At 53.9% G+C, this 26335-nt stretch overlaps 2 protein-coding genes across 4 annotated transcripts in view; one reads left to right on the forward strand and one right to left on the reverse strand.

The window, feature by feature from the left end:
* Positions 1-3281, reverse strand: part of CCDC33 (coiled-coil domain containing 33) — a 43437-nt gene extending 40156 nt beyond the window's left edge. Inside the window, exons 1-3 of the mRNA XM_071568826.1 lie at positions 2975-3281; positions 1728-2179; positions 346-516 (exon numbers count right to left, since the gene is read on the reverse strand). Coding sequence (XP_071424927.1) covers positions 346-516; positions 1728-2179; positions 2975-3281 — 930 coding nt within the window. The remainder of the gene's footprint in view (positions 1-345; positions 517-1727; positions 2180-2974) is intronic.
* Positions 3282-7475: 4194 nt separating this feature from the next.
* Positions 7476-25063, forward strand: STRA6 (signaling receptor and transporter of retinol STRA6). Of its 3 annotated transcripts, XM_071568336.1 has the most exons (19): positions 7476-7486; positions 7608-7742; positions 12474-12624; positions 14930-15008; positions 15440-15525; positions 15669-15808; positions 16329-16495; positions 16652-16777; positions 17502-17569; positions 17692-17768; positions 18633-18694; positions 18968-19148; positions 19982-20057; positions 20132-20265; positions 21429-21546; positions 21740-21841; positions 22608-22771; positions 23235-23372; positions 23994-25063. In XM_071568336.1, exons 3-19 carry the CDS (start codon positions 12500-12502, stop codon positions 24170-24172), a joined length of 2022 nt encoding a protein of 673 aa, XP_071424437.1. In that variant the 5' UTR covers positions 7476-7486; positions 7608-7742; positions 12474-12499; the 3' UTR covers positions 24173-25063. The 3 variants fall into 3 exon arrangements, with proteins under 3 accessions (XP_071424437.1, XP_071424436.1, XP_071424435.1); XM_071568335.1 differs by lacking the exon at positions 7476-7486 and having other exon boundaries at positions 7579-7746; XM_071568334.1 differs by lacking the exon at positions 7476-7486 and having other exon boundaries at positions 7579-7742.
* The last annotated feature ends 1272 nt before the right edge of the window (positions 25064-26335 follow it).

Raw genomic sequence — 26335 nt, forward strand, 5'->3', positions numbered from 1 at the left:
TGAGCTGTGAAGTGAAATGTTTAAGATGTGGCAGCCCCAGGTGCCCACACTCATTTTTAAGGCCTTTTGGGTGACACCATCCACTGCCTGGGCCTGGCCAGCATGCAGGGATGTGTTTTGGTACTAAAAATGCAAAGTATAGGCTCTCCTTCCCTCATTCCCACAACCAGCCTGGGGTTGTGATGACCTGGGAGCAGTGCTGGTACCCAGGCTGAGCCAGGGATGGGATGGAGCTTCCCATGTCCCCTTCTACCCTTCCATCTCCTCTCTAGCACTGGAAGCAACTATAAAGAATAGCATTTTATATTAATTTATGATGCTGCCTTCTCCACCAGCTGTACTCACCTGCACTGACAAGGAGGCTGGATCTGGGGTGTACCCTGGAGAGGAGAAGTGGAAGCTACTGCAATTTGGCACAGCAGGCACTGAGGAGGAGGAGGAGGAGGAGGAAGGATGCTCCTCTGAGCCACCCAGGAGCTCTAGGGAGGAGCTGAGCACAGGACCAGCCTGCAGACTCTGGGGGTAAAAGAAAGGGTTTGAAGACACAGCTTTGAGATCCAGAACCCCTTTCCCATTCCTTCCAGTGTCCCCTATAACATCTCCTCCAACATTCCAGGAAGACCCCTCTGTATCCCAGCTCCTTCCTCTAACAGTCAAGCTCAGGACCTCACCCTTCAGGGGCAGAACCTTTGCTAGAAATTAAAAAAAATCAAAGAAGCAAAGAAAAAAATCCCCAACCAAAACAGCCACAACCTCCACAACATTTGTTTTAGACTTAGATACACCCTCTAAGCACCCCTAGGGATTGCTCCTCCACAGCCCCAGTTGCCTCAGGAAAATAAAGAAAAGAACAAACCTTTAATTAACGAATTAAATTATGAATCAATTTTGTAACAGCCCAGCCCTCTCTCCATCCTTTATAGGGAGCACTGCCCAGTTCTCAGCTGCCTCTGATGGGGACTGGCTGCTCCCAGTGCTTAAAACAGTGAGGTAGAGAAGGGTGGGGAGATGCTGGGGAGCCTCAACCTTCCTAGAGGTGTTCCTGGACCACCCAGGAATGTGAGTGGGATACAGGTGAGGTGGAAGTTCTTGTCCTAAAAGTGCTGTAGTGGCAAGATGTAGGTCCTGTGGATGGTAGACCATGGTTGGACCACGCTGTGGCGGAAAGAACCCATAAATGATCTCCTCCTACAGCTCTGAGCATGGTTTGACTTTCCTTGCTTTGCTTGGGTACCTGTGATCTCACCAACACCCTGAAAGCACCTGGAGCTTGTCCCAGCTTGGTCTTTCTCTGGACAAAGAAGGTCATAGGGCCATTTAGGTTGGAGAAGACCCTTAAGCTCAAGTTAAACAGTTAACCCAGCACTAAACCAATGTCCCCAAGTGCCACGTCTATGTGTTTTTTGAGCACTTCTGGGGATGGTAACTCCATCACTGCCCTGGGCAGCCTGTGCCAATGAAGAAATTCTGGGAGAAACTGAGGCAAGGCTGTGCCATTTTCCCAAAGTCACCCCTCAGACCCATGGCCATCTCTCCCTTTCTGCTTTTCTTCCAGCTGGAACCCCTATGGGACCATCCAACCTATCTAGGGCCACATCCCATCCTAAACAGACCTGTTTGTTCTTGTTTTGCTGGTTCATAGAACCACATCCCATCCTAAACAGGCCTGTTTGCCCTTGTTTTGCTGGTTCATAGGACCTCTGGCCCCCAGATCCAGGCTCTCCTACCTGGGGGGAGTGGACATGGACCTCAGTGGGCAGTGAGTCATAAGCTGACTCCGGCGTACGGAGCGAGGAGCAGGGGATCCCCAGCTCTGGGGATGCTGAGGCTGTTCCTGCTGCCTGCTGGTCCTCCTGGGCGCTGGGTGAGCATGGAGGGGGTGCAGTGGGCACGGGGGGTGGCCGGTGCTCACGCAGGGACGCGGTGAAGGCCAGGCGGCCGCAGTGCATTGCTGGCTGCTCGCTGCCCACCCGCAGCAACGCCACCACGGTGCTGTAGTGGTACCAGTCCTCGTTGGTCCTTGCAGAGAGCTTCAACCTGGGCTGGTCAGGGCGGGGGTAGATGGCAAAGAAGGCTTCTCCCACCCGCCTGCCCCTTCTCAGCCTCTCTGCCCACCTGGGGAAGCGCAGGGCCTCGATGTGCAGCCGCACGTCGTGGTTCTTGTCGTTCTTGCAGAAACCTGCCGGGAATGGTGGAGAGTGAAGTCTTCCTTAGGAATGCTGGAGGTCCCAGGAGCATCTCCTGGGCTAGTCCCTCAGCAGCCCTGCTTAGCTCTGCTCTGTGAGCACTAGGAGATGGGTTATCCAGCCTGGATATGTCTAGATCTTGGGTGGAGGTGTTGGCCCACTCTTCAAGCTGGACATGCCCCATCCAAGGCTGGTGAAGGGACTGGAGCACAAGTGCTGTGGGGAGAGACTGAGGGAGCTGGGGGTGTTCAGCCTGGAGAAGAGGAGGCTCAGAGGTGACCTCAGCACTGTCTGGAACTCCCTGAAGGGAAGTTGTGGCCAGGTGGGGGTTGGTCTCTTCTCCCAGGCACTCAGCAATAGGACAAGGGGGCACGATGGGCTCAAGCTCTGCCAGGGGAAATTGAAGTTGGAGAGCAGGAAAAAACTTCTTTACAGAGAGAGTGCTCAGGCATTGGAATGGGCTGCCCAGAGAGGGGGTGGATTCCCCATCCCTGGAGGTTTTTCAGCTGAGCTTGGCCGTGGCACTGAGTGCCATGATCTGGTAAAGGGACTGGAGTTGAACCAAGGGTTGGACTTGATGATCTCAGAGGTCTTTTCCAACCCAATCCATTCTATGATTCTATTCTATCCCATGAAACTCAGACAGCTTTGACTTCAGCTCACAGTTTGGTGAAGGTGTGAGTGCGGCACAGGGAACTGCAAGCCTGAGCCAGGCTCTGCTTTCCCTGGATCTGTGCTGCTGAGTCACCTCCCCTGTGGGACAATCCCTGTGGTGTCCAGCCCCTTACCTCTGGGCAGGGTGAAGGTGAATTTCCTCCTGTGGAAGGAGCAGATCTGGTGGGGATGGCGCTGCTCGATGGTGTCGGTGGTGCCGGTGCTGCTCCGGACGACGTTCCCGCGGTTGATGCGGAGCTGGATGCCGGCGCCGGAGCCCTGGAGCAGCGGGTTCTCCACCGTGAGCCGCAGGGCGTAGCAGCCCTGCCGGTTAAACTGGGCACTCAGCGCCTCAAACTCAAAATCCAGGGTTTTCTCCTCAGCCCTCAGTCGGGAGCGCTGCAGGGCCAGGGGGATGGGAGGCTCCTCTGCTTTGCCCATCATGGGGACAGAGTAGGATTTGGGGATGAAGTCTCCCTGGAGCAGGGAGTTTGAAGGTCTCTTCCCTCGAGCAAGCCTTTCTTGCAGCCTGGGGCAGGTTTCTGAGCCAAGCCAGCTCTGACTCCACTCTCCTCTCCAACAGGGAAAACGCCTGGAGGTGCCCCTGGGTGGATGTTGATCTCACATCTCTGTAGGCAGATTTCAAAGGCTGCAAACAAGGCAGAGAAATCCCCTTCTCTGAAAAATCATCCTTCGGTGCCGTGGGGAGACGCCGAGAGTTTTCCTGCCCCTGTGCAATGGCACAACAGATGATTTGAACTGAGGTTTGTTTGCTGGGAGACCAGGTAACCAGATGCAAAGTGGTGGCTGCCTTCCAGCAAACAGCCTGGAATATCCAGGGTGACGGTGAGTGATGTGACACACGCGTGTGTGCAGGCAGGGTGTGTATTGATGGCTCCTTGAGCCCTTTTCCTTGAGACATCCACCACACAGGAGTGTGCTGGAGCCTCTGGGAGATGTGGGTGTTGATGATGGTACAAGCTCAGACTGTTGCTCCCATGTTTTGCTGGCCCTAATCCTGCTCCTCCTGCCCCCACAGAGTGGTTTTGGATCTCCTCTGCAGGGATCAGGTAGCCAAGTTGGGATCTCAGTGCTGCAGGGAGGACTAGGCGTGTCCCAAGAGTCAGGATTTGGCTGCAGAAGGGGAATTGGGGTTGCAGAGGTGCCTGGAGCAGGGTCAGGAGCATTTTGGGGTGACCTTCTGAGTCTGAACTGCTCTTCCCAGAATTACACGGGCTGCTCTTTCCCACCCTGGAGCACGTGCTTCTGACTGGAGCAACTGGAGCTGAAGTCCCTTCCTTCTAAGCCTCCTGCTGCTGAGCCAGCTGAGCATTCCAAGATTAGTCCCATCATGGATATTTGGGGACTGACACCCAGGGGGTTGGTGGTCTGGGGTGGGCAGGAGCTGGAAGCTCAGTCTGATCCTCACCAGGAGTGCCCCACCATACCCTTCTCCCACTGCCACAGAGAACAGCACGTTCCCACAGTTTTTGGGATGTTTCCAGTGAAATGTGAGCTGGAGCTGGGCTAGCAGGTGGCCCTTCTCTAAGACAGCTCCACACTCCATATAAAAAAACCACATTCCAAGCTCTTCACGCTGTTGCAAAGCTTGAAACAACAAGATTATCCTTGGGGGGAGTGAGTTGGGGGATAAAGATTCTGTTGGGTTTTTTCCCCTAGTATGGGAGCAGCCCAGGCACCTGCAAGGCATCCAGCCAAAACCTGCATCAAAATCTCTGCCTCCAAGAATCCCTTTGGCTACTTGCATGGGTCATGGATGCAGTTCAGAAATAAATCCTGTTGTCCCACACCTCCCTGGAAGCATCAGTTGTATGTCCTGGACCTTCCTCACTTTCTCTTTGGGGAATAAAGATTTGAATTGATGTCCCACCTGGAGGAACTTCCTGAATGTGACCTTGGCTGATGGATTTAATTATCCACCAATGATGAGGATGCTATGGATGTCAAGATGAGGATGCTTTGGAGATCAGGATGAAGACAGGAAGCAAATGGATCGTAATTCAGGAGTTTGGGGCGCTGAGTTGAAGTGGAAGAAAAGGGTGCTGTGTGTGGTACAAAGCTTGAGCTGGCAAAATGAGGAGGTGGAGCCATTCTGCTGACAATTAAGCTTGTTGGGAAGGATTCCAGTGTCTCCAGGGATATGCTGATGGCTGGATTGTTTTCCTGAAAGGGCTGACACCATAAATGCTTTTAGTGGTGCTGGAGGAATTGATGGCTCTTTCCCCTCGTGGCTGGAGACACAGTTCTCCCAAAGCAGAGCTGTGCTGGAGAAGGTGGGTTTTCCCAGCCAAGATCCCAGGGATGGCTTGGATTGAGTATGTGATGCTGCTCCGAGCTGTTCCACCTGCAAATTCCAGCAATCTGAGCTGCAGGTCTCACCTGGAGGTGTCACCATGAGCAGCTGGGACTTGCCCCAGCCCTTGTTGTACTCCTGTGCCACTGAGCTGGGCTCTGCTTCCCTGGGACTCAGCAGCAGGAGGAATCCAGAGATAAAACTGGTGCCTGTGGGAAGGATCATACCCTGGTCCTCAGCTCCCAAATGCACCTGAGAGTTTCCTTTGCCTCAATTAAAACCCTGCCAGGTTCTAATGTGGGGAAGTGGGAGCTATTTCATCCTTAACTAGCCTGCTTAATTTCCTCCCTGCCCTTGTGCAAACACATTACAGAGCCATCATTAATGACAACATCATCAAATACTAATTTTCCCGTAATCTAATCTAAGGCACAGATCATTCCTGCAGTTTCCCAGCTGTACCAGAGATGCACGTGCAGCACGTCTGGAGGTGCCATTTCCATTGTGTTAACATGGCAAACCTGGGGCTGAGCATCTCCTTTGCCCACCAAAAAGGTGAGCACCACTTTCCACAGCTTTGTTGGGGTTGAGGCTGATTCACAGTATTGTGTGAGGTCTGTTTGTCTTGGCAGCCTGTGGGGGTTTTGTTCTGTGTAATGAAAAGGTCTCTGATGGCTGGGGCTCTGCCTGTGTGATGAGCTCAAGGTTTGGGGTCTGGAAAGCTGGGTGTTCTGGCCAAAGGTGAGTTCCTGCTGTCCTTGGCTCTGTTTCTCCATGTGAAATCCCTTTCCCTGAGGGACACAACCCCATCAGCAGTTGGTTTCTATCTGGATCTCAGTGCTCCAGCACCTTACCCAGTGTTACAAGATGAAACAGACTCCGGACATCACAAGTAAAGGCCATTTCTCTGTCAGAAAAAAGGGATTTCCCCATCCCTGGAAGTGTTCAAGGCAAGGTTGGACAGGGCTTGGAGCAACCTGGTGTAGTGGAAGGTTTCCCTGCCCATGGCAGGGCGTGGAACAAGATGGGTTTGAGGTCCCTTCTGTGATTCCATGATTTGGAACAGATCTTATCACATGAGGCAGAGGCTAAGGATGCCTGGAGTGAGTGACTGGTGGTGTTGGAGAGGTGCTGCACCCTCCAGCTGCTGCACAGGACTGGGAAAGGTGTAAGGAGCAGGAAAACCATCTCAGCTCTGTGCTTATCCAGCACAAGCAGCAGCAGCATCTTGGGATACCACTGATCTCCTGACAACCAAACATCCCAGTCTTGTGTGTGGCTTCCCAACAGCTATTTTGGAGTTGAAAATGCAGAACTCCTGGAATCCCAACTCTTTGCAAGCCATTAGAGTGCCTCGAGGTGTTTTGGTAGCTACAAAGCCCTTCCAGGGCTGGTGTGCATCGAATGGTCACTTTGTGAAGATCAAGATGGATATTGCTGGGATATTTTTGCCTGGGAGGGGGAAAAACACCTCTGAGCCTGAATTTCAGCCCCTTCCCTTCCTATTAGACATTTCCCCAGTCTCTCAGCTTTCCCAGGAAGCAGCTTTGGGATCCAACAGCAGTATTTCTCATTTAAAAACAATCCATGGGAAAGGAAAGAAAACCCCAAACCCTCAGGTTATTTTCCTTGTCTTTGCCACAAAGTTTTGGCTAAAAATTAAGCTGAATCTTCAACCTTAATTAATTTTCCTTTGCTTTGCCTGCTGTCACGTGTGGGCTGTGTATATTTTTGTCCAGATTATGTACTTTTTCCTAAGCTGGTGTCTCATGGACTGTGTGTAGCCAGAGGGAAGGGTGTGTTGGCCAAGGAGCAGGTGGATAAGAGCAGTGGCAAAGCTTCCTGTTGCTCCCAGCTGCTCCCACCCATCCCTGGGGCAGAGCAGCCCCCACTTCTCACCCAAAAAAGTTTTGCATCCCTTTCCCACTGCTTTGGGGCTGTCACTTTGCACCCATGGCACTTTCTGTGTGAGCCCTGGGCAGGATTTGGCCATTGCTGGTGTCCCAAACCAGCGAAGTTTGTCCTCAGAAATGTTTGTCCCCAACGCTGCATCCACTGAAACTTTCTTTGCCAGTTCCCAGCAAATAAATCTTCAAGATCTGGGCATAGGACTGGGCTCAGCTGATTTACACCAGTGAGGAGCTGTTCCTTTGTTTTATCCCGGGGGGAAAGAGAGAGGTTTGCAACAACCCGAGGCGGGGATGCGGCAACATCTCTGTCTCTGAGTTTTCCTGCTGACTCTCAGTTAAACCCCGGCTGAGCTGGGGAAAGAAGGGGGTTGGCTCAAGCTGCCGAAAAGCTCTGCCTAATCAAAGGGAGAGCGGAGCACGGGGTTGGTTGTTTTTAATTTTCTAAACCCCAAGGGTGGCCCCCAGCCAAGGCCTCCTGGCGATGGAGGGGATAAAGTTCCCTGAGCCACCGCGAGCCTCCGCTGCTCTGAACTTTGCCTTTAGGTTTGCATGGCTGCATCCCCGCCGGACCCCCGCCAGCCAATGCTTTAGGCTCCGCTTAGCAAAGCCGCGCTTCCCGGAGACCCGCGCCGAGCCGAGTCTCTCTGGCTGCCTTTCAAGGAGGTGGCCCGGCTGGAAGTAGGTAACTTTATTTTGGTCTCCTTTCCTCTTTTCCCACCCCTTTTTTTGTTGTTTCTTCTCCGAACTTGGCGTGGCTTAAACCGCGGAGCCGATTGCTCCAGGTTGTAAATGCGATTCCTGTTTGACTTATGGAGGGGCAAATCCTGCTCTGGTGGGCTCAGAAACGCCACAAAATCCCAGCTCTGCCCTTCAAGCAGGGGTTTCACCTCCGGCTTGGCTTTTCCTGGGGGATGCTCTGCACAGAGCAGAGGGGATGGGGTGCTCTGTCCTGGATCCCCCAGCGCTGCTTCCCACGCCGATGGATGAGTTTGTCAGCAGGTTTTGCTGTGATCCTGCAAACTTTTCCCCTTCTCTGGCTTCAGAGGGGGGTGGTTGTGAGCAGCAGGTGCTGCTGCCTTTGCTTTGAAGGAGGGAGGTGAGAGCCTAAAAATAAACAGCCTCCCTGACTTAAAATATTTAAGCTGCCTTCGCTTTTAAAATACAAAAAGGGATTTTTTTTGCCTTTCTGGTGAGTTTGTTTATGATCTCCGCAGTGGATTTATTATCTGCAAGCTCCATCTCTGCGGAGGGAAAGGGTTTGTGAAAAGCAGCTCCACGGCTCTCTGCGGGTGGTGGAAGTTGAGGTGCCAGAGGGATTTAGAAGGGACGGGGGATGGAGAGGGGGAATTGGATCAGCTGAGAACCAGCCCGAGCTGGGAGGAGGGAGGAAAATCTTACAATGGGATGAAACACTTTCTCCGGACTCTTCCCTGCCCCCGGGGCTTTCCCAATGGGATGAGGAGAGCAGTGAGCGAGTTCACCACCCATCCACTCATCAATGCAATTAGTTCGGCGTTCTCAATCCCCTGGAACTGAGCCTGTCCCCGGGAAGGGGGAAAGGTGGAGAAAGACTTCCTGGAGGTCCCAGCATCCAGCTGGAGGGTCCAGGATGTGTGTGGGCTCCTTGTCACTTGTGTTTGGAGAACTTGGAGACAGATCTGCTTTTCCAGAAAGTCTTCAAAAGGCTCTGGGCAAGGGCTGTCTGGGGCATCTTTGGTGCCTGGAGGATTTTGGAATCATTCGTGGAGGGAAGAGATGGGACCAACTGCCCTCTTGTCCTTCCCAGCTGAGCACAGGGGGCTGAAAACCAACTTTTCTCATCTTATTTTTTGGGGCTGGAACACGGAGTTTAGTGAAGCTGGGGGCTGGCTTGGTTTGTGCTGATGTCAGATCAGATTTTGCTCCTCTGAGCATCATCTGAAACTGCTAAATCCACCTTTGGGAAGCCCATCCCCTTTTTGATGCCCTCTAAAGCCATCCCTGTGCCACCTGGCTTGGCAGGGGCCGATGCAGCTCCCAAATAGCAGTTGTAGAGGAGTACAGGAGGTCTTGCTTAAGCAGCCCCCCTCATTCCCCCCGGCCCAAGGGCTCCCTGAACAATTGTGAAATGAGATCTTTATCATTTTTATTAAAAGCTGTACACAAGGCATCACCATTAGGCTGGATGGGAGGAGGGACGAGGGGTAATTCCCTCATGGCTCACTTCTTCCCCTCCCAGTTTAATTCATAGTGCTGGGGATGCAAAAGCTCCCTGGAGAGTGATGGATAGTGGGAAATGAAGAATATGAAGGAGCTTTACTGAGCCCATCAATCTTGGGCGAGGCTGCTGCGATCAAAGGCCCAGCCTGTTTCAGCAGAGGTTATGCAGAGAAGCAGAGAGATCAGGTTTCGGGGAAACCCGGGCCATGGTGGGGCTGCAAAGCCAGAGAGCTCCTGGTTCAGCCCTGGCCAGAGGAGCCAGCGCCCGCCGAGCTGGGTGGAGAGACAGGGCCCTGCCCTGGATGGGGATGCTGCTCCTGCTGAGCTTTTGGCACACCTGCCCCTCTCCTGGAACACCGGGATTTGCAGGAGTCATAGGATAGTTTGGGTTGGAAGAGACCTGAAGGATTATCAAGTCCAAGTCCAACCCCCTGTCATGGACAGAGACACCTCCTACTAGACCAAGTTGCTCCAAGCCTCATCCAACCTGGCCTTGAACACTTCCACACAGGGAGTGTTCCAGCTTCCCTGGGCAACCTGTGCCAGCACCTCACCACCCTCACAGTAAACCCTTCCCAGCTCCATGTGAGGCTGACAGCCCTCATGGAATGCTTCTCCTCAGCCAAAATGCCAGTTCCCAGTGAGGTCTCTCCTCCAGCACCAGGCAAGAAGAGATTCATTGGTGTCCAGGCTTGGATGTCCCTGTGTCACACCATCATGGCTTGGCTGATGGAGTCCAGCAGGCAGGTTGGAGGCTTTGAAGCACCTCCTGGTTTCTCCAGACCTTTCACAAATGGTGACCAAGGTGTTGCCACCCTGCTTGATGGACCACAAAAGGAGACCATCCCCTGGAATGGGACAACATCCATCTTGTGAGGATGAGTGGGTGGGGCTGGAGGACTTGAAAATCACCTGGTGCTGGACAGTGTTGACTCATCTAAGAATCATAGAATGGATTGGGTTGGAAAAGACCTCCGAGATCATCAAGTCCAACCCTTGGTCCAACTCCAGTCCCTTTACCAGATCATGGCACTCAGTGCCACGGCCAATCTCACTTGAAAAACCTCCCTAACCCTAACCTCTTCTCCAGGCTAAACACCCCCAGCTCCCTCAGCCTCTCCCCACAGCACTTGTGCTCCAGTCCCTTCTCCAGCCTCGTTGCTCTTCTCTGGCCTCGCTCCAGCCCCTCAATCTCTTTCCTGACCTGAGGGGCCCAGAACTGAACACAACACTCAAGGTGTGGCCTCACCAACATCTTGGTCCCAAACCCAGCCAGGGATGGTCAACAGAGCCCTGAGATCCAGGTGTGTGCGATGTCTTGGAAGGGGACATGACACACCACCCAGGGAGATTGTCAGTTCAGTCTTGTGATGTTGCTGCCTGGCAGGGCTCCCTGATCCTTGTGTGCTCCAGGCCTCTCACAAAGCCTTTCTCTCCATCCCTTCCTGCCTTTCTTTGGCCTCCATGTCCCTGAGTGGCTGCAAATCCCGACATGGGCAAGGTGGCATCAGTGGTGAATCAGAGAGATGATGCTGCCTGGCTGGGCTGGTGGGAAGGTACATCTGGTTTCTGTTCATTGTCCTTCTTTGGGTGATGCCAGGGGGAGGTGAGGGAGGCACAGACAATGTTGGCTTTTGGGGCTGATTCTTTATCCTGAGGCTGCTCTCAGGATGCTGTCCCATTGCAAGGCTGGCATGGCTTGCTTTACCTTTCTAAACCCCATCCTCAACTTCCAAACCCTGCCAACCTTTGGTGACCCCACAGGAGGGGAATGGGGTTTCCAGACCTGTGTGTGCACTGCCAGGAACTTTACAGGCTCCTTCTACCTTTCCAGGGGAGTGCTACATTCCTGGGAGGTGAGGTCAGAGCTGCTTCCCTGCACAGGCGAAACCAAGGGATGGCTGGAGAGTCGATTCCTTGAGGCTGGGACACTGGGAGGGTTGAGAATGGGGTCTGGGATCCATCCATCTGAGTTGGATGCTTGCCTGGGCTTGGTGGGGTCCATCCCTCCATGGGGGTGGCACCCGGATTTGGACCAAAAGGTGGAGTGGGGGGAATCTTCTTTCTAGCTGAGTTTTGATGCTCTGGGAAGGGAGTAGAAGATCCCAGGTCTTATATCCTGACATTAGAGCTGGTCCCTGGAAAATCTGGCTGGGGATGTGATGTCCCGTGGAGCATCAGGGAGCATGGCTACGGTGACGAGGTGACAAGTGCCACTTGTCTGTCCAGAGCCAGGGCTGCCTGCAGAGCCACAGCCCTGACTTGGGGAATCTCTTTGAAACCACCCTGGATCCATCACAGTCCCTGGTGAGCACCAGCTGTACAAACAACAGCCCAGAGCAAAGCTGTCGGCTCAGTCATCCATCTCCCACCCATCCCACCGAGGAGCCCTGTGAGAGTTTAGTGACATCCCCAAGCTGTGGGATGGAGTGTCCCGTGGTCCTGGGCTTGGAGGAAGCACCAAGCATCACTGCCTGGTATTTGGGGACATCTCTGGGCACTGCTTTTCTGACGGGGGGGAGATGAGGCATGTTGCTGCTTGTGCAGTGTGGCTTTGGTACAGCAGCAGAGGGTGTGGGGCTGCCTGGGCCAAAATCATCAAAAAATAATTGGGAGAAGAAGAAATGAGAGCTTGTTGGGTCTGGCACCACGACAAATCCTCCTTCCTTTTTATTGCTACAAAGGGAGAGGGGCTGGGAGAGGCCGAATGTCATGTGGAGCATGACACAGAGGGACACTGTGGACACAGAGGGTGGCACAGAGGGACACTGTGGACACAGATCACCAGTTCCCCAGCTGCAGTGAGATCTCATCCCCGTTACAGCAGCCGAGCCCAAAGCTTGACCCTTGCGCTGGTTTTTGAGCCGTTGGCTCAAACAACCCAAACAAAGGCTCCAAGTCTATCAGTGTCCCGCGGCGTGCAGGGAGCGGCCAGGGATGATTAGGTGTGCCCTGAGCGCTCGGGATGTGCGGCCCTGGGGGGCGGGATTCATCCCTTATCCCTGCTCTGAGTCCAGATAAAAGCTGGATCCTTGAAGGCACAGCTGGATTTTGAAAACTCCCAATCCTCCCCCAGCTGCGGGAGTGACCTGAGAAGACAAAGCCTCTTGGCTCCACGGCTCCATCCTGCGTTTCCAAGCACCCAGGAGGACCCACTTGGTGGAAATCCCGTTGCTTTCTGTTCTGTTACCTCTCACCATCTCTCTCCAGCCCACGGAGGGAGGAAGGAGACGGCCATGGCAGCCAACGGCTCCGGTGGGATGCACGATGCCCTCCTGGACAGCAGCTTTGCCAGCAATGATGACCTCGTCTCTGACTGGTACATCTATGAAACCGTGGAGCCAGCTGTGTCACAGGATGAGTAAGTGTCCAGCCCCACTGGCAGGTGCCACTTGTCTCCCTGTCCCTGCCAGGATGACCCCGAATCAGCCAACCCTCCAGCCCAGCTGCTCTATCCCCTTTGCACAGAGCAACATCCCCAGAGCAGCAGAGCCAGGGTTTATGCCTGGGTCAGGGGATTTAAACAATTCCTTTTGGCCTCTAAAATGGCTTCATTTCTTTCATGTGCCCCTGGCAAAAAGTCTGGGCTAAATCCTGCAGTGGGAATCTCTGCTAATTACCCTCCATTTTCCTCAACCTTCCCTGAAATTCCAAGTCAAGTGCATGGGATTGGCCTCCTGCCCTGACCCCCTTGCAGCTACCAGAGAATTTCCTGGCTGCTCTGGCTTAAAGATTCTGGGTTTGGAGCCATCCTCATGACACAGACTTAATCCTCTCCCAGTTCTCCTCCATGAGGATTTTGGCTGGGAGTGAAGAGAGTTGGCAGCACACCCCAATCCACTTGGATGCTCCAACAGGTTCCTGCATGGCACGGTGACCCTAAATAGGTTCCTACCTGCGAGATGGGGCTGAGCATCCCTGGGCTTGCATGAATGTCCTTCCCTTCAATCACCCCATTCCAAATTAGTGTCTCCATGGGTCTTGTAAAGCCTGTTCTCTCTCCATTCATGATGATCCACTTGTTAATTCATCATATTCTGAAGACCAGTGCTGTGTTTCCCTTGGAGATGGGACCCCCCCTCCCCCTCCAGGGTCCAACCCTGCAGAAAAGACCCAGGACTTTGTGTCCTTCTAATTGAGTGTCCTTCCCAAGGACAAGAGAACTCCTGTAGGGAGGGGAAACTGAGGCATGGAGCTGCAGGGCAGTTTAGTCAACGTGTCACCAAGTCTCAAAGCTGGGCATCCCAAGGCCCATCAATCAGGATCTATTGTCCCTCTGTTGACTTACTCCTCTGTGATGGGTTTTACGCCCCTCAAATCACCGATACCTAATCCTGAGGATAACCAGGAGGGGATCCCAGCAGTGACCAGCCCATAGGGTTCCTTCTTATCCCTGATCTTTCTCATTGTGAAACAGCCTTCGAAATCTCCTTGGCTAGCCTTGGTTTCCACAGGTGAAGCCCCACCTGTGGGACATCCACCTCCTCTTGAAACTTTTGGGGAATATTATTGGCTGTCCCCCAAGTCATGGTCAGTGAAGAGTTGGAGGCAGCCCTGGGGGATTTGCTGACCTGGTGGTTTCTGGCTGCTCTGGATTTAGATGCTGAAGCCCTGGTGATATCAAAAGGGGGTTCGATGTCCCTGTGCTCTCAATCTTGTGGGCAGGATTTCCGGTGCCAGGATATTTTTGAACAGCAGGAATTTTCTGGTCTATCCAAGGCCAATCACTGTCAAAGAAAGACAGAAATCAGAGCTTTGCTATCGGCAGCTCATCCTATAAAGCCTTTTTGTGGGAGGTTGGTGACAGTCTTGGACATATGATGCCTGGCACCTCCCAATTTCTCTATCAGACCCTTTCTTGCAGGGTTGCTCATGGGAGCTCCCATCTCTGCCCACCCCATCAGAGCTGGGGGGTTTAGAAGGGCAGAAGGACTTGGAAGGGTCTTTCCCTGTAAGTTATGGGGTTCAGGAGGCTCCCACACTTGAGTTGTGGGGCTTAGGGGTGTTCAGCTCACTGGCACAGGGATTTGCTGCCTGGTCTTGGGAGAGAGTGTCTGGGCATGATGGTGCCTGGCCTTGGGGAGAGGAGGAGGGCTGTGCCAAAGCAGAGATTAAGGGGTGTGACAGAGGCCAGGGAATGAATAAATAAAGCTAAGCCTGGTACGTCTGCCTGGCTGGCCTTGGCTGGGGGGTACAGCTCTGGGACCCCAGGCAGTCTCCATCATTCCCAGGCTGTGGGACTGGTCCTCCTCCCTTGGGAAAGACATCAAAACATCCTACTAGCAGCCTCCCAGCTGGAGTGCAGTTCCTTAGGCAGGAAGGAGAACTGCTGCATTGCCTGAAAAGCCAGAGCCAGAAAGGATATGGGTGTAAAAGAGGCAAAAGGAGGGGTTTGTCCATCCTTGCTGAATTGTTCTGTCCTGGGAGGTCACCCAGTCCCTGTGGGGCCACTCTTGGGAGTTATCTCTCCCTCCTGATCATAAAATCATCTTGTGAGGGTGATTTCATCCCTGGTTACTGAGGGTTGTGTAACCCAGCACATGGGAGTTTTATCCCAGCCTGGCATCTCTGCTGTGCTGTGGTCATGGGGCATCATCCCAGCACCTTTGCTTTGCCCATTTAGGGCTAAAACCAACCACATGTGATTTTCCCCCTGCTCTTTCTAGCATGTTTCCCGGCATAATCCCAGAGTGTGACCCCACCATTTCTCCCAGAATGTACCACATCTGCATGGCACCCATCTCGGTAAGTATCTGACAGGTCCCATTGGGTGAGTTATCTGCCCCATTACCCTATTTGATGCCCCTCTCCCAAGTATCAGGGCTATGCTCTTCAGCTGGAGCTGGGATGCCCTAATAAAAACACCACACATCTCCAGACTTTGTTCTGTACCCTGTGTGGAAGGTTTTGATGTATGGTTGGACTTGATGACCTTGGGTGTCTTTTCCAACCTAAATGATTCCATAATTCTATTATTTCCTCTTATTTTTTCCCAGTATGTTCCCTCTGAGATGTTCAGAGCCTGTAACTCCTCTGAGCAGGCTGCAAAGTGCCTGTCCCTGCTTCACCCATGGCTGGATTTAGGGTGGAGGCTGGAAATGCTGTCTCCATGAAGGCTCCCATCACACAGTATTCCCCTCCATCACTGTTCCCTCCTTTGGTTGTGTTTCTGGCAGCTGGCTGTGCTCCTGGGCTTGTCCTTGCTGGTGAAGCGCAGGCGTCTCCATCGGAGCTGCTGGAACGGTGTCCCGGGACTGCTTAGGTACCCTGACCCTATGGCCCCGTCCTCAGGGTCCTTGTCACCCTGCAGCCAAGGGGGTGGCAGAATGAGACAAACCAGCTTGGCTGAGGGTGGACAGAGTGGCCACAATCTGGTGTCAGCCTCATTCCTTCCTTGGCTTGCAGCCCAGCCAACTTTTTGGAAGAGGAAGGCAACCGAGGGCTGGTGGTTGCAGTGTTTGGCATCCTGTTCTCCTCCCTGTGCGTGCTGGTCTTGGACAGGGACCCTCTGCCACTCATCTCCCACTCCTCCCAGAGTACCCGAGGTAAGGCCATCACCTTCTGACCCTTGGGCACCACACACCTCCCCACCCAGCCCGTTCATACTGACGGCACGGCCTTCTGGGGGTGTTCAGCCTGGAGAAGAGGAGGCTCAGAGGTGACCTCAGCACTGTCTGGAACTGCCTGAAGGGAAGTTCTGGCCAGGTGGGGGTTGGTCTCTTCTCCCAGGCACTCAGCAATAGGACAAGGGGGCACGATGGGCTCAAGCTCTGCCAGGGGAAATTGAAGTTGGAGAGCAGGAAAAAACTTCTTTACAGAGAGAGTGCTCAGGCATTGGAATGGGCTGCCCAGAGAGGGGGTGGATTCCCCATCCCTGGAGGTTTTTCAGCTGAGCTTGGCCGTGGCACTGAGTGCCATGATCTGGTAAAGGGACTGGAGTTGGACCAAGGGTTAGACTTGATGATCTCAGAGGTCTTTTCCAACCCAACCCATTCTATGACTCTATTCTATGATTCTCTTGCATGTTTTGCTCCCATTGCCCTCTCCCATCATCCCACCATCCAGAGTACTGGAAGATCATGGCTTTGCTCTACTACCCTGCTTTCTACTACCCCCTGATTGCCTGTGCCACCGTCCGGCACAGGCTCAGCTACCTCGTGGGCTGCCTGCTCTCCTGGTGCCACTGCGTGGTCCACATCTGGCAGAAGGTGGATTGTCCCCAGTCACCAAAGGTGTGTGTCCCACTTCCTGGGGAAGGAGCAGAGAGATGGCCCAAGGCTGGAGGTGGCTTTCTCCCCACCTCCTTGAAGTGGCACTGTGATGTCACCTGCCCAGGGTTGGGTCCCCAGGCTGGAGTGGCGGTGTGTGACATCTCTGCTTCCCCACAGATATACAGGTACTACTCCACGCTCTCATACATCCCCATCATCCTCTGCCTTGTCCTCTTAAGCCTTTGGTATCCAGCCCTGCTTGTCAGGAGCTTCACTGTCCAGGAGGAGACCTTGGATAAGGAGGTAATGAAGATCCATGGGGCAACTCAGGGAAAACCCCTGGAGGGACCTGCATGGATTTGGGGACTTTCCTGTCCCTCTGCCTTGGAGATCAGGAGATCTGGGGTGATTCCAGTGCACATGTTCCCCACTTTCCTCTGGCGCTGGAGGTGACTGTGTTTATATCACTGGATTTGAAGAGGCAGTGAAAATCCATCTTTGGAGTAAACTCCTTAGTACAAGAGGATTAAGGCATCAATGCATCCCGTTCAGGCCAGGACTGGGGTTGCCTTGTTTTCCCACCAGGGTGGATAATCCCTGGCCCTTTGAGAAGTGCCGAGGCTTTGGGAAGAGGGGAGGGAAAACCTACTTCAAAACAAAGGAAAAAGCCAGCCCAGTATGGACTGAAGTGACCCCCAGGCACTCACTGGGAGCTGCCTGATGGGATTTCAGCCGTCCTACCGGTGTGTCTGGTTTGGGGCTGCTTTGTTGATGGGAACAAGGCAGGTTTGTTTCCACCTTTGCTGTGCCGGAAGATTTGCAGCTCTTATCGTTCCAACACGTTCCTTATTCAAACAAGGGCTGGGACACCACGACCTGCATCCCATACAGAGATGCCAGTGATGGGTGGGTGGCCAGGAGTGGCAGAGCAAGGAGATGGATGCTGGGGGGATGCAGATACTCTGTTTCCCACCCCAGTCAGGGTCCTTGTGCTGAAATCAGGCAACTTATCTCTGCTTTCCTTAAGGTAACAGGGAGAGGGTATTACAAGAAGTACCTAAAGGCGGTCCTGTCCAAACACTCTCGGAAGGGAAGGTAAGGATGGCACCTTCCCATGGCACTGACTACTCAGCGAGCACCTGTGTCAGCCCTGCAGTGGGACAGAGAGGCTCCTGTCCCCAAAGGACACGCTCTTCACCCTCTCCTTCCTCTTGCAGCTCCCCGAAGATAGAAGAGAGCCTCCTCTCAAGGATCCAGAAGTATTTATGCTCCTACATCTACACTCCTGAGGAAGGTGGGCTGGGGGCTGCTCTCCTGACCGCAGCACCACCTCGCCAGACAAGCTGCCTCCCCCTCCCCAGGGACAGCACATGCCTTACTTGGCTCCTGCCCCAAAGCATCTGTGCCATGGCAGTTGCTGTGCACTGCATGAGCAATGCCCCAGCTCTGCACAAACCACGGCCATGTGGGGTGGGGAGATGGACCCCCCATGCCCTGTGGGGATGTGGGTGGGCTGAGCAATGAGGTTCAGGCATGGGGTGTGCCAGTAGCGTAGAATCATGGAATGGTTTGGGTTGGAAGGGATCTCAGAGATCATCCAATCCGCACCTTCCACTATCCCAGGTTGCTCCAAGCCCTGTCCAGCCTGGCCTTGGACACTTTCAGGGATGGGGGAACCACAACTTCTCTGGACAGCCCATGCCAGGTCCTCCTCACCCTCACAGGGAAGAATGCAAACATCCTAGTGCTTGATAGGGGTGTGATAAGAAAATAAAATCTTCAATAAGTGGATTAAATAACTAACAGACCAGGAATGGGGAGCTATGCCTTGCCCTCTCTTCCATGGAAGAAGCAGGGAGTGTCCCCAAAGGTGGCAGCCCAAGGGACACGGCACCCACCTGCTGGCACTTGGCACTGTGGCCATACAAGGTTTCAGGGAAAAGGAGGATGGACCCAGCCAGCCAAAGCCCAGAGCAGCCACTCCCAGCTATATATCCACACAGGATTACCCCGTGGCAATCCCAGCTAATACTGACCATCCTTTCCAGTGCTTTCCCCGGGTTGTTTGCTTTGGCTGCCAGGTTGGGTGGACCTGCAGCCTGATCCCTTCTTCCCCCATGATCCCACATCTTGGCTCCTCCCTCATTCTGTCCTGCAGGTTTCCGGATCCCCCTGAAGCTCGTTGTGTCCATAACCATGGCTGTGATCGCTGTCTACCAGGTGATGCCAGGGATTAAATGCCAAGCAGAATCCCCTCCCTTCCTCCTGGTCATGTCCTCTTGGGGCAGAGGAGCCCAGAGGTCACTGCCATGCCACAGTTTTGGCTATGGGAATAGTATTAACGTGCCTCAAGGAATTATCATCCCCCAGCTGAGCCACAGCAACTGGCCATGTGCTTCCAGGGCTCAGCCAGCCCTAAGTCCTTAAGCCAAAGCAATGGCTTGGCAGTGGGATGCTGTGACCTCGGGCTCACGTGGCAATGCTCCTTCACAGGTCGCCCTGCTGCTCCTGGTATCCTTCATTCCCACCATCCAGATCGTGCGGGTGGGAATGACGAAGGACATCGTGGTGCTGTTGGTCCAGTTTGGCTTGGTGCCCTCAGACAGCCCTGCTGTCCCAGGTGACATGGAGAAGGAGCTCAACATCGTCAAGCACTACCTGTGGTCGCTGGAAGGTGGGTTCCCAGCCAGGTCCTGCATCCATAGGTGGTTTCTGGAGGATTTCAGAACTTATCAGAGAGTTTTCTAGTCCAGAGGATGGTCTGTGATGAGGCAGCTTCCAGAGGGACTTCAGAGCCAGCTGCCAAAGCCACAGACATGGAAGGAGGTGATGTGAGCCTGGTGCTGTGCCAGGCAGCTCCAAGCAGGCACCACGTGCCAAGGCAGGAAGAGCTGGTGGGCAGAGCCAGCAGCACCACGCTGCAGGTGCTGCCCTTTGGCTGCAGGCTTTGATATGTGCTGGAATCAAGCAGATGGCCCTGGCCCCTGGATAATTGGAAGCCTTGGGTGTGGGTAGCAGGGATGCCCCCCTCCCTCCACAGCACTACCTTGGGGTACCACCAACCCCAGGAAGGCTTTTTATGGCTCTTCCTGAATCACCAAACCTCTCTCATCATGTTTCTTTTTTCCCCTGACATCTCCATCCCCCCACCAGACTTCCTCCCTCCCTGTTGCTTCCCCCCCAGCATTCCCTTTTCCGAAAGCACCTTCCCAGGATCTCTCCATCACACCACCTGTTTATCACAACTTGCTCCAATGATTTTTACAGTGCTGGGGCAGCCTAACTGCTTGGATTTCGCTTGGCTGCTTGTCTTTCCCTGTCTCATCAGTTCACACCCAGGAGATCGAGATCCTGGTATCTCGAAGGAGGGAGGGAGGGAGGGAAACCGAAGCCTGGGGCCATGCAGCCCATAACTCACCCCCCTGCAGTGCTCCTGAGGTACATTTTCCAGTAAAATCCCATTCCTGGGGCTGCCCTCATCCAGCCTTTCCCTCTGCTCCTCCACAGTGTGCTACATCTGCTCACTGGTGCTGTGCTGCCTCCTGACCTGTGCTATGCTCCTGAGGACACTGGTGATGCACAGGTACAGATGGTGTCCCTGCTCTGTTGACTTTGTCCTTGTCACCGAGCCAGGATGCAGCTGGACTTTCTCCTCAGGAACAACCTGAAGGCACTTTACCAAGGGGCCGTGCTGGATGTGTTCTACAAAGCCCATATCCTCCGCCCATCCCGACAAGCCATCGTCTGCTGGATGAGTTTTGCCAGCTTCCAGACAGCTTTTGCCTGCTTGGGTAAAGAATTTGGGGGGCAGAAGGGGGGCAGGTGGGTGGTGGATCCCCGCCTTGCACAGTCTACCCTGCAGTTAAGGATCTCTTCCCCGTTTCTCACCCTGTTTTGCAGAGGGGTGGCTGTGAGGCTTCTGTTCCCCTTTCCCCAAACACAATCTGCCCTTCTACGGGAAGGACCATGCTGAACACCAAATGGTCAGGAATTAAAACAGGAGAGGGGGGTGGGGTGATGATTTGTTTTGGCTCAAGCCCAAATATTTTGATTTGAGAAGCTGTCACAGAATCTCCTGCAAAGGACTATCAGTTCTCTCCAGACCTGGTCATTCTGGGTGTTCCTCGCTGTGCATCTTCCCCCTCAGAGCCTGCATCTCCTGCCCAGGAGAAAGAGGCAGCCCCAGGGATGGGTGGAGGACATCAAATAGGGTGTACATCCTCACCCCACCAAGGTTTGGAGATGTTTTAAGGTCTCTCTGCCCCATGGCAGGTGACTCTGGTCATTGTCTGCCAAAAACTAACAGTATCAACACCCCAAGGTCATGCAGGGGCATCAGGTTAGCCCAGGGGCACAATGGAAGGACAGGAGGGGCCACCAGGTCTGTGGTGACCAACCCTTGGGAAAACAGACCTGTTTTGCAGGCAGATTGCAGAGCTCAGTGCAGAGGCAGGAGCTGGGGAGCCCCCCAGGAGCTCCTGGCACCACCTTTCTGAGCCACCCAGTGCTCTGTGCATCCCTGACAGAACTGAATCTCACCTCCTTCTTAAACCTCTTGGGTTTCCAGTGATTAAAGCAAAGCAGGGGCATTGAAGCACCAGCTCGAGCACAAGAAACCGCAGCTGCTGCTGATCTTGGTGTGATTTGTGATTGGAAATCAGAGCTCAGGCTGGTTTTTATGATGAGACATCATAGTTGTGGCCACGGGTGATGGCTGTTCTCAGCAGGGATAATGTGGGGAGCGATAAGAAAGACTGAACTTGCAATTAAATCCTGTGTGCAGCAGGATGTGTTGGGAGCGGGGGAGGCAGGTAAGGATCTCGTGGGTGTTTTGTAGGATTAAAATGAAAGGCCTGCTCAGAAATGAGCATGGATTTGGGAAATAAGAGCAAGAACAAGAACCACTTCTACATCCTCTCCCTCCGTGGTTTCTCTCTCTGTGTCTCCCTCCAAGGTCTCCTCATCCAGCAAGTGATTTTCTTCATCTGCTCGGTGGCTTTTGCCTTCTTCGTTGTCATCCCGCTCCAGTCTGGCACAAGCAGCCCCCTCTTCAAAGTCATTCAGAACATGTGGTGAGTGCTCCCAGCCCTCAGGAAGGGATTGAAGGCCTGAATGGGTGTCATGGACATGACTCTGGTCATGGTGTGCTTTGGGGTGCACTGCTGGAGGCTCTTCCAACTTTGCTGGAGGTTTCTACTGCCTGGAGATGATGTCTCGTGCTTGGGACCCTCCTGGTGTCCAACCTGTCTCTTCCCTCCCACACAGGCCTTTCTGGTTGACCCTGGTGGTTGCTGTCATCGTGCAACATTTGGCAGCTCACTACCAATTCCTGGAGCAGCATCCCCTCCAGAAGGAGCTCACCAACAGGTATGGGCACATGGGGAGCCTTCAGGGCACAGCTGACCCTCCCAAGGTCCAGGACTCTGGGACTGTGTTGTGTCTACACGTGCTTCTGATATGGTGTCCATTGGGCCATGACCTCAAGAGAATTTGAGGCATTTAGATGCTGGCAGAGAAGTTTCTTTAGATGCCTTTGAGGGCCACAGTCCATTTATAGCCTTAATTTTGGTGGGGACAAGCTGGTGAGTTCTGCACTTTGCTCCGTCACCTCCCTTTGCAAGGTAAGGAAGTCCAGATCCCTCAGGATCAGCTGGACCAGCTCAGTTCTGGTGTCCCACATGGTGTCCCAGCCTGAGATGTCCCTTACACTGAATACCAGGGTGACAGGTGGCTCTGAGTGTCCTGCTGCATCCACCAAAGGCACTTCCATCCCCTCCACCTCTCACCTAGCACAGCAGAGAGGCTGCTGTAGGCTCTTCTGGCCTCCATCCCAAGCCACAAGCCTTGTGCTGTGTTTGGTTTCTACGTCTTGGAGGAGAAAAGGAGACTCTGTGTGTGCTGGAGGCCAAGCTCGGGGGTCCTGAGAGTGCTCTGAGAGCCTGGAGTGTTTTTTGTCCCTCCCCATGGAATGGAGACACCTCCAATGGAGACACCTCCAATGGAGAGAGACCATGTCTGCCAAGGAGGGAGGGAAGGGTGGGAGGCTTCTTTTGGCAGGTTTCTCTGTCAGGGAAGGGCTGTAATTCCTACCCCATGGTGTTTGTGTTCCATACTCTGACTTCTCCACCCACAGGCGAGCTCTCTACATAGTCACCTACCTGCTCTTCCCCATCAACGTCCTGGTGGGTGTCCTGGCTGGGATGTGGAGGATGGTCATTTCAGGCCTTTACAATGCCATCCACTTCTGCCAGCTGGACATCAGCCTGCTGAACAGGGGAGTGGAAACCTTTGACCCAGGTAGGGCATGGAGAGGGTTCTCTGGGAACATGGGGGCCCTTCTCCCACCACTGAGCTCCTGAGGGTTCTGATCTGGGGCTCCTCCATTGCCTGGAGCTGCCAGGACTGAGAGCAGCTTCAAACCACCTGCCTTCAGAAATGGGAAAACTGGAGCAAGTGCCTTCTCCTGATATTCACTTGGTCCTGGTTTTTTATCCCTTCTGGATTTCACCAGTGGCCAGACCCCATTTCCTTCATCTTTCCTGTACTAAAGGCAGCAGGGAAGGGACCTCAGCCCTTTCCCTGCTTTTCCTGCTGGGATTCTGGGAGCAGAGTTCATCCCCAGCACTGAAGGCAGAGCAGCTCTGGCAGGGCAGAGCTGGAGCTTGGCAAATAACCCTCCCCTTTTGCCCCAGGGTGGGAGGGGGTGATCTGTGAAGTCTGGCCCCACCAGACTAATTGACTGTGGGCTGTGTCCCCTCAGGCTACCACACTTACTGCCACTATCTGAAAATCGAGGTCAGCCAGTCCCACCCGGTGATGAAAGCTTTTTGCTTGCTGCTTCTCCAGCCAGCCCCAGCAGAGGGGCCGGTGGCACTCCGGGCCAGCAACGTGGAAGAGGGTGAGACCTTCCCACCTTCACCCAGGGGGATGCACAGCCATCACTGTGGGGTGGGATCAGGGTCTTGTCTGCAGCAACTCTGGAGATCCTGGTGGTGTTTGGGGTAAAGGGACAATTGAGGGTTGTGCCTCTCCACTTCTATGCCACCTTTCCTTAGTGAGTGTATAACTGCATCCCAGGAGCTGCTCCTGTGGACAGGCAGGTTGAGGCTTTTCAGGGTGTGAACGGAATCTTGGCAGCCCCAAGGAGAAGGAACTGGGGCTGAAATCAGAAAATCCCAGAATGGCTTGTACTGGAAGGGACCTTATAAAGCTCATCTTGTTCCACCCCCTGCCATGGGCAGGGACACCTCCCACTAGACCAGGTTACTCCAAGCCTTGTCCAGCTTGGCCTTGGACACTTGCAGGGATGGGGCAGCCACAGCTTCTCTGGACAACCTGTGCCAGGGCCTGCCCACCCTCACAGGGGAGAATTTCTTCCCAATATCCCATCTAACCCTGCCCTCTGTCAGTTTGAAGCCATTTCCCCTTGTCCTGTCCCTTCAGCCCTTTTCCAAAGTCCCTCTGCATCTCTCTTGGAGCCTCTTCAGGTACTAAATTATTCACTCCCATCTCCTTCCAGGCATTCAGCTGATGCAGCCCAAGTCGCCTCCTCCAAGCAGAGCCAGGATCAAGCGGAGCCGAGCCCGCTGGTGGTTGGCCTACACTCTCCTCAACAACCCCTCACTCACAGCCTGCCGGAAAACTGCCCTGTCTGACCCCATGGCCAACGGCACCCAGCTCAGCCCCCACAAGCCCTGACCTCCAGAGGAGCCTCCCACCTCTCTCTACCTTCCATGCACACTCCTGTCCCACCCCATTCCTGTCTCTTGTTGACTGCACTCTACTTCTGCACTGACAGGAGTTTTGGGCAGTTCTTGCCCCTCTCCAGCCTCCAGACCCTTTCCAGTGGTGTTTGGGGCAGATTTTTTATCTCTAGTTCCACGCTGAGCCACTGCCAAGGTCCAGAGGTGGAGACAAGGGGGTCACCTCCAAGCCTGACCTGGAAGGCAGCAAGCCAACCTAAACCCTTCTGGCATCTCAGAAACATTTTAGGAGTCACTCCTGTAATGAGCCCACCTGTTCTCAGCAGCTGCCTTGGCAAGGCAGGCACAACTCCCCAGTGCCAGGGTATAAGGAAGGAGGGATAAGGTGTGTGGGGTGATCCTTAACCAGCCTGAGCACAAGGAATTACCTGTATCTCAACATGAACTCCTTGTGGAGAAGATCCTCAGTGCCAACCCCATCCCTCCCTTTCTGCTCCTGTCTCCCTTTGGGCTTCATACCTAACCCTGGGACTTGCCTTTTCCCCCCTCTGCTCCTGTTCTGGGCTGTGAGGCTTCAGAGCTGTTTATTTTCTGTCTGTCCCTGTCCTCTCCCTGCCAAGTGCCTCTTGTTGTCACCCCATTTTGTTTAAAGCCAGCAGCTCCCAGGGCTGGTGTCCCTCTGAGTGAGCTGAGCTTGAATCCATAGACACCAGTTTTACACCTGGCTTGGATGTGCCGAGTCGGGGAAGGTTAATAAATCACATACCTCATTCCTACACTCTGGGGGTCCTTGGTCTCTTGGAAGCTCCCAGATCAGTCAGGGGGGACATGAGGACACCACCATCATCCAAGTGATGGATGGTTCAGACTGCCCTTGCCCAGCAGAGATTCTGTGGTAGATCTGCTTGAGCAGGATGTGATGGGATCAAATCTGTGATCCCACTTTAGGGCAATTTCAATGCAAAACTGACCACTTTGCTTTCCCATCATAATGTTTGGCCCCTAAACCACAGCTCCCATGGAGGATGGGAAGTGAAACCAGGCAGTCTGTGGCTAAAGCACCAAATGGAAATGTGCAAGGTGTTGCTGGATCACCTTTTCCTACACATAAATCCTTGAAATCCTGCCTTAGTGGGCTGGGAGGATGTCTGTGGCAGGCAGCAAGCAGAGCTCTGGGTAAGTTCTACTGGTGGCTCCTTCCATCTCAACACCATCACGAACAACTCAGCCTTGCTAAAACAGCCTTTGCAGCCCACCCTGCACTGAGGGCAGCTGGACCATCCCCTTGTCCCCGGGATCTGCTTGGAAAGGGCAGACCTGCTCTCCACAGGCTTCCAAGGACCCCGTTCCCCCTTGCTGGGATGTTTGCAGCACCGTCAGTGTGTTTTGGGAGGAGTGACATTGAGCCTTGTGCTTCAGGGTTCCCTGGAGTGTCCTGGGATCTTCCCACAGTGCCTGGGTGGGAACCATCCCTTTCCACAGCAGTCTGAGCCCCCTCCTCTCTATCCCAGGGAAGACAGGGGGGCCCTGCCTTCATCTGCTGCCTGCAGGTGCCACCCAGTGTGCTTGGATGCTGGAAATGCTGTCGCTTCTGCTGCCCACTAATCAAACATGATTAAAGTAATCGCATTTGATCACTGTCTGGCACCAAGCACAATGTCACCAAACTGGGTGACAGCAGTGCCACCGGAGGCAGGTCTGGGTTGGTTTCTTTTTAAGACAGCAGGAGCCCAAGGTTCTGTTCCTGCCACGGTCCCAGTTCTGGGATTTTCGGTGTGCGTGCCTGGTTTGCAGGGCAGAGCATGGGAGAGAGGGGTGCTGGGTGTCCTTTGTGTCCCTAAAGCTCCTTTCCCTTGCAGCCCATCCCAACCCACCTCCAGCCTCCCAGGCACTGAAGACAGCCTCGGTAATCCCTAAAATCTTTGGCAGCTCTGGGCTATGGGTGGAGCTGGATTTCAGCGTCTGTTTACACAGCCCTGCCCCAGGCGTCCCGGAGATGCCTTGGCTGGGGCCGTGGTGAGAGATGACAGCCCCGGGAGGAAGACAGGAGGTGGCTCCATGGATTTGCTTGTTTTCCTGGACATAAACAGTGCCCCTGAGGGGGAACTGAGCTTTTCTTCTTCATGGTGTCTTCACACCTCATCTCTCAACCCCCCGA

The sequence above is a fragment of the Pithys albifrons genome, chromosome 13 (genome assembly GCF_047495875.1).
Source record: "Pithys albifrons albifrons isolate INPA30051 chromosome 13, PitAlb_v1, whole genome shotgun sequence".
In the NCBI taxonomy this organism is placed as follows: domain Eukaryota; kingdom Metazoa; phylum Chordata; class Aves; order Passeriformes; family Thamnophilidae; genus Pithys; species Pithys albifrons.

Excerpts from the sequence above, each read along its gene's own strand:
- STRA6 (XM_071568336.1), top strand. The coding sequence starts at position 12,500 with ATGGCAGCCAACGGCTCCGGTGGGATGCACGATGCCCTCCTGGACAGC. Across the intron at positions 19,149-19,981 it reads CTACCTGTGGTCGCTGGAAG|TGTGCTACATCTGCTCACTG; the intron begins GTGGGTTCCCAG and ends GCTCCTCCACAG. Across the intron at positions 20,058-20,131 it reads AGGACACTGGTGATGCACAG|GAACAACCTGAAGGCACTTT; the intron begins GTACAGATGGTG and ends CTTTCTCCTCAG.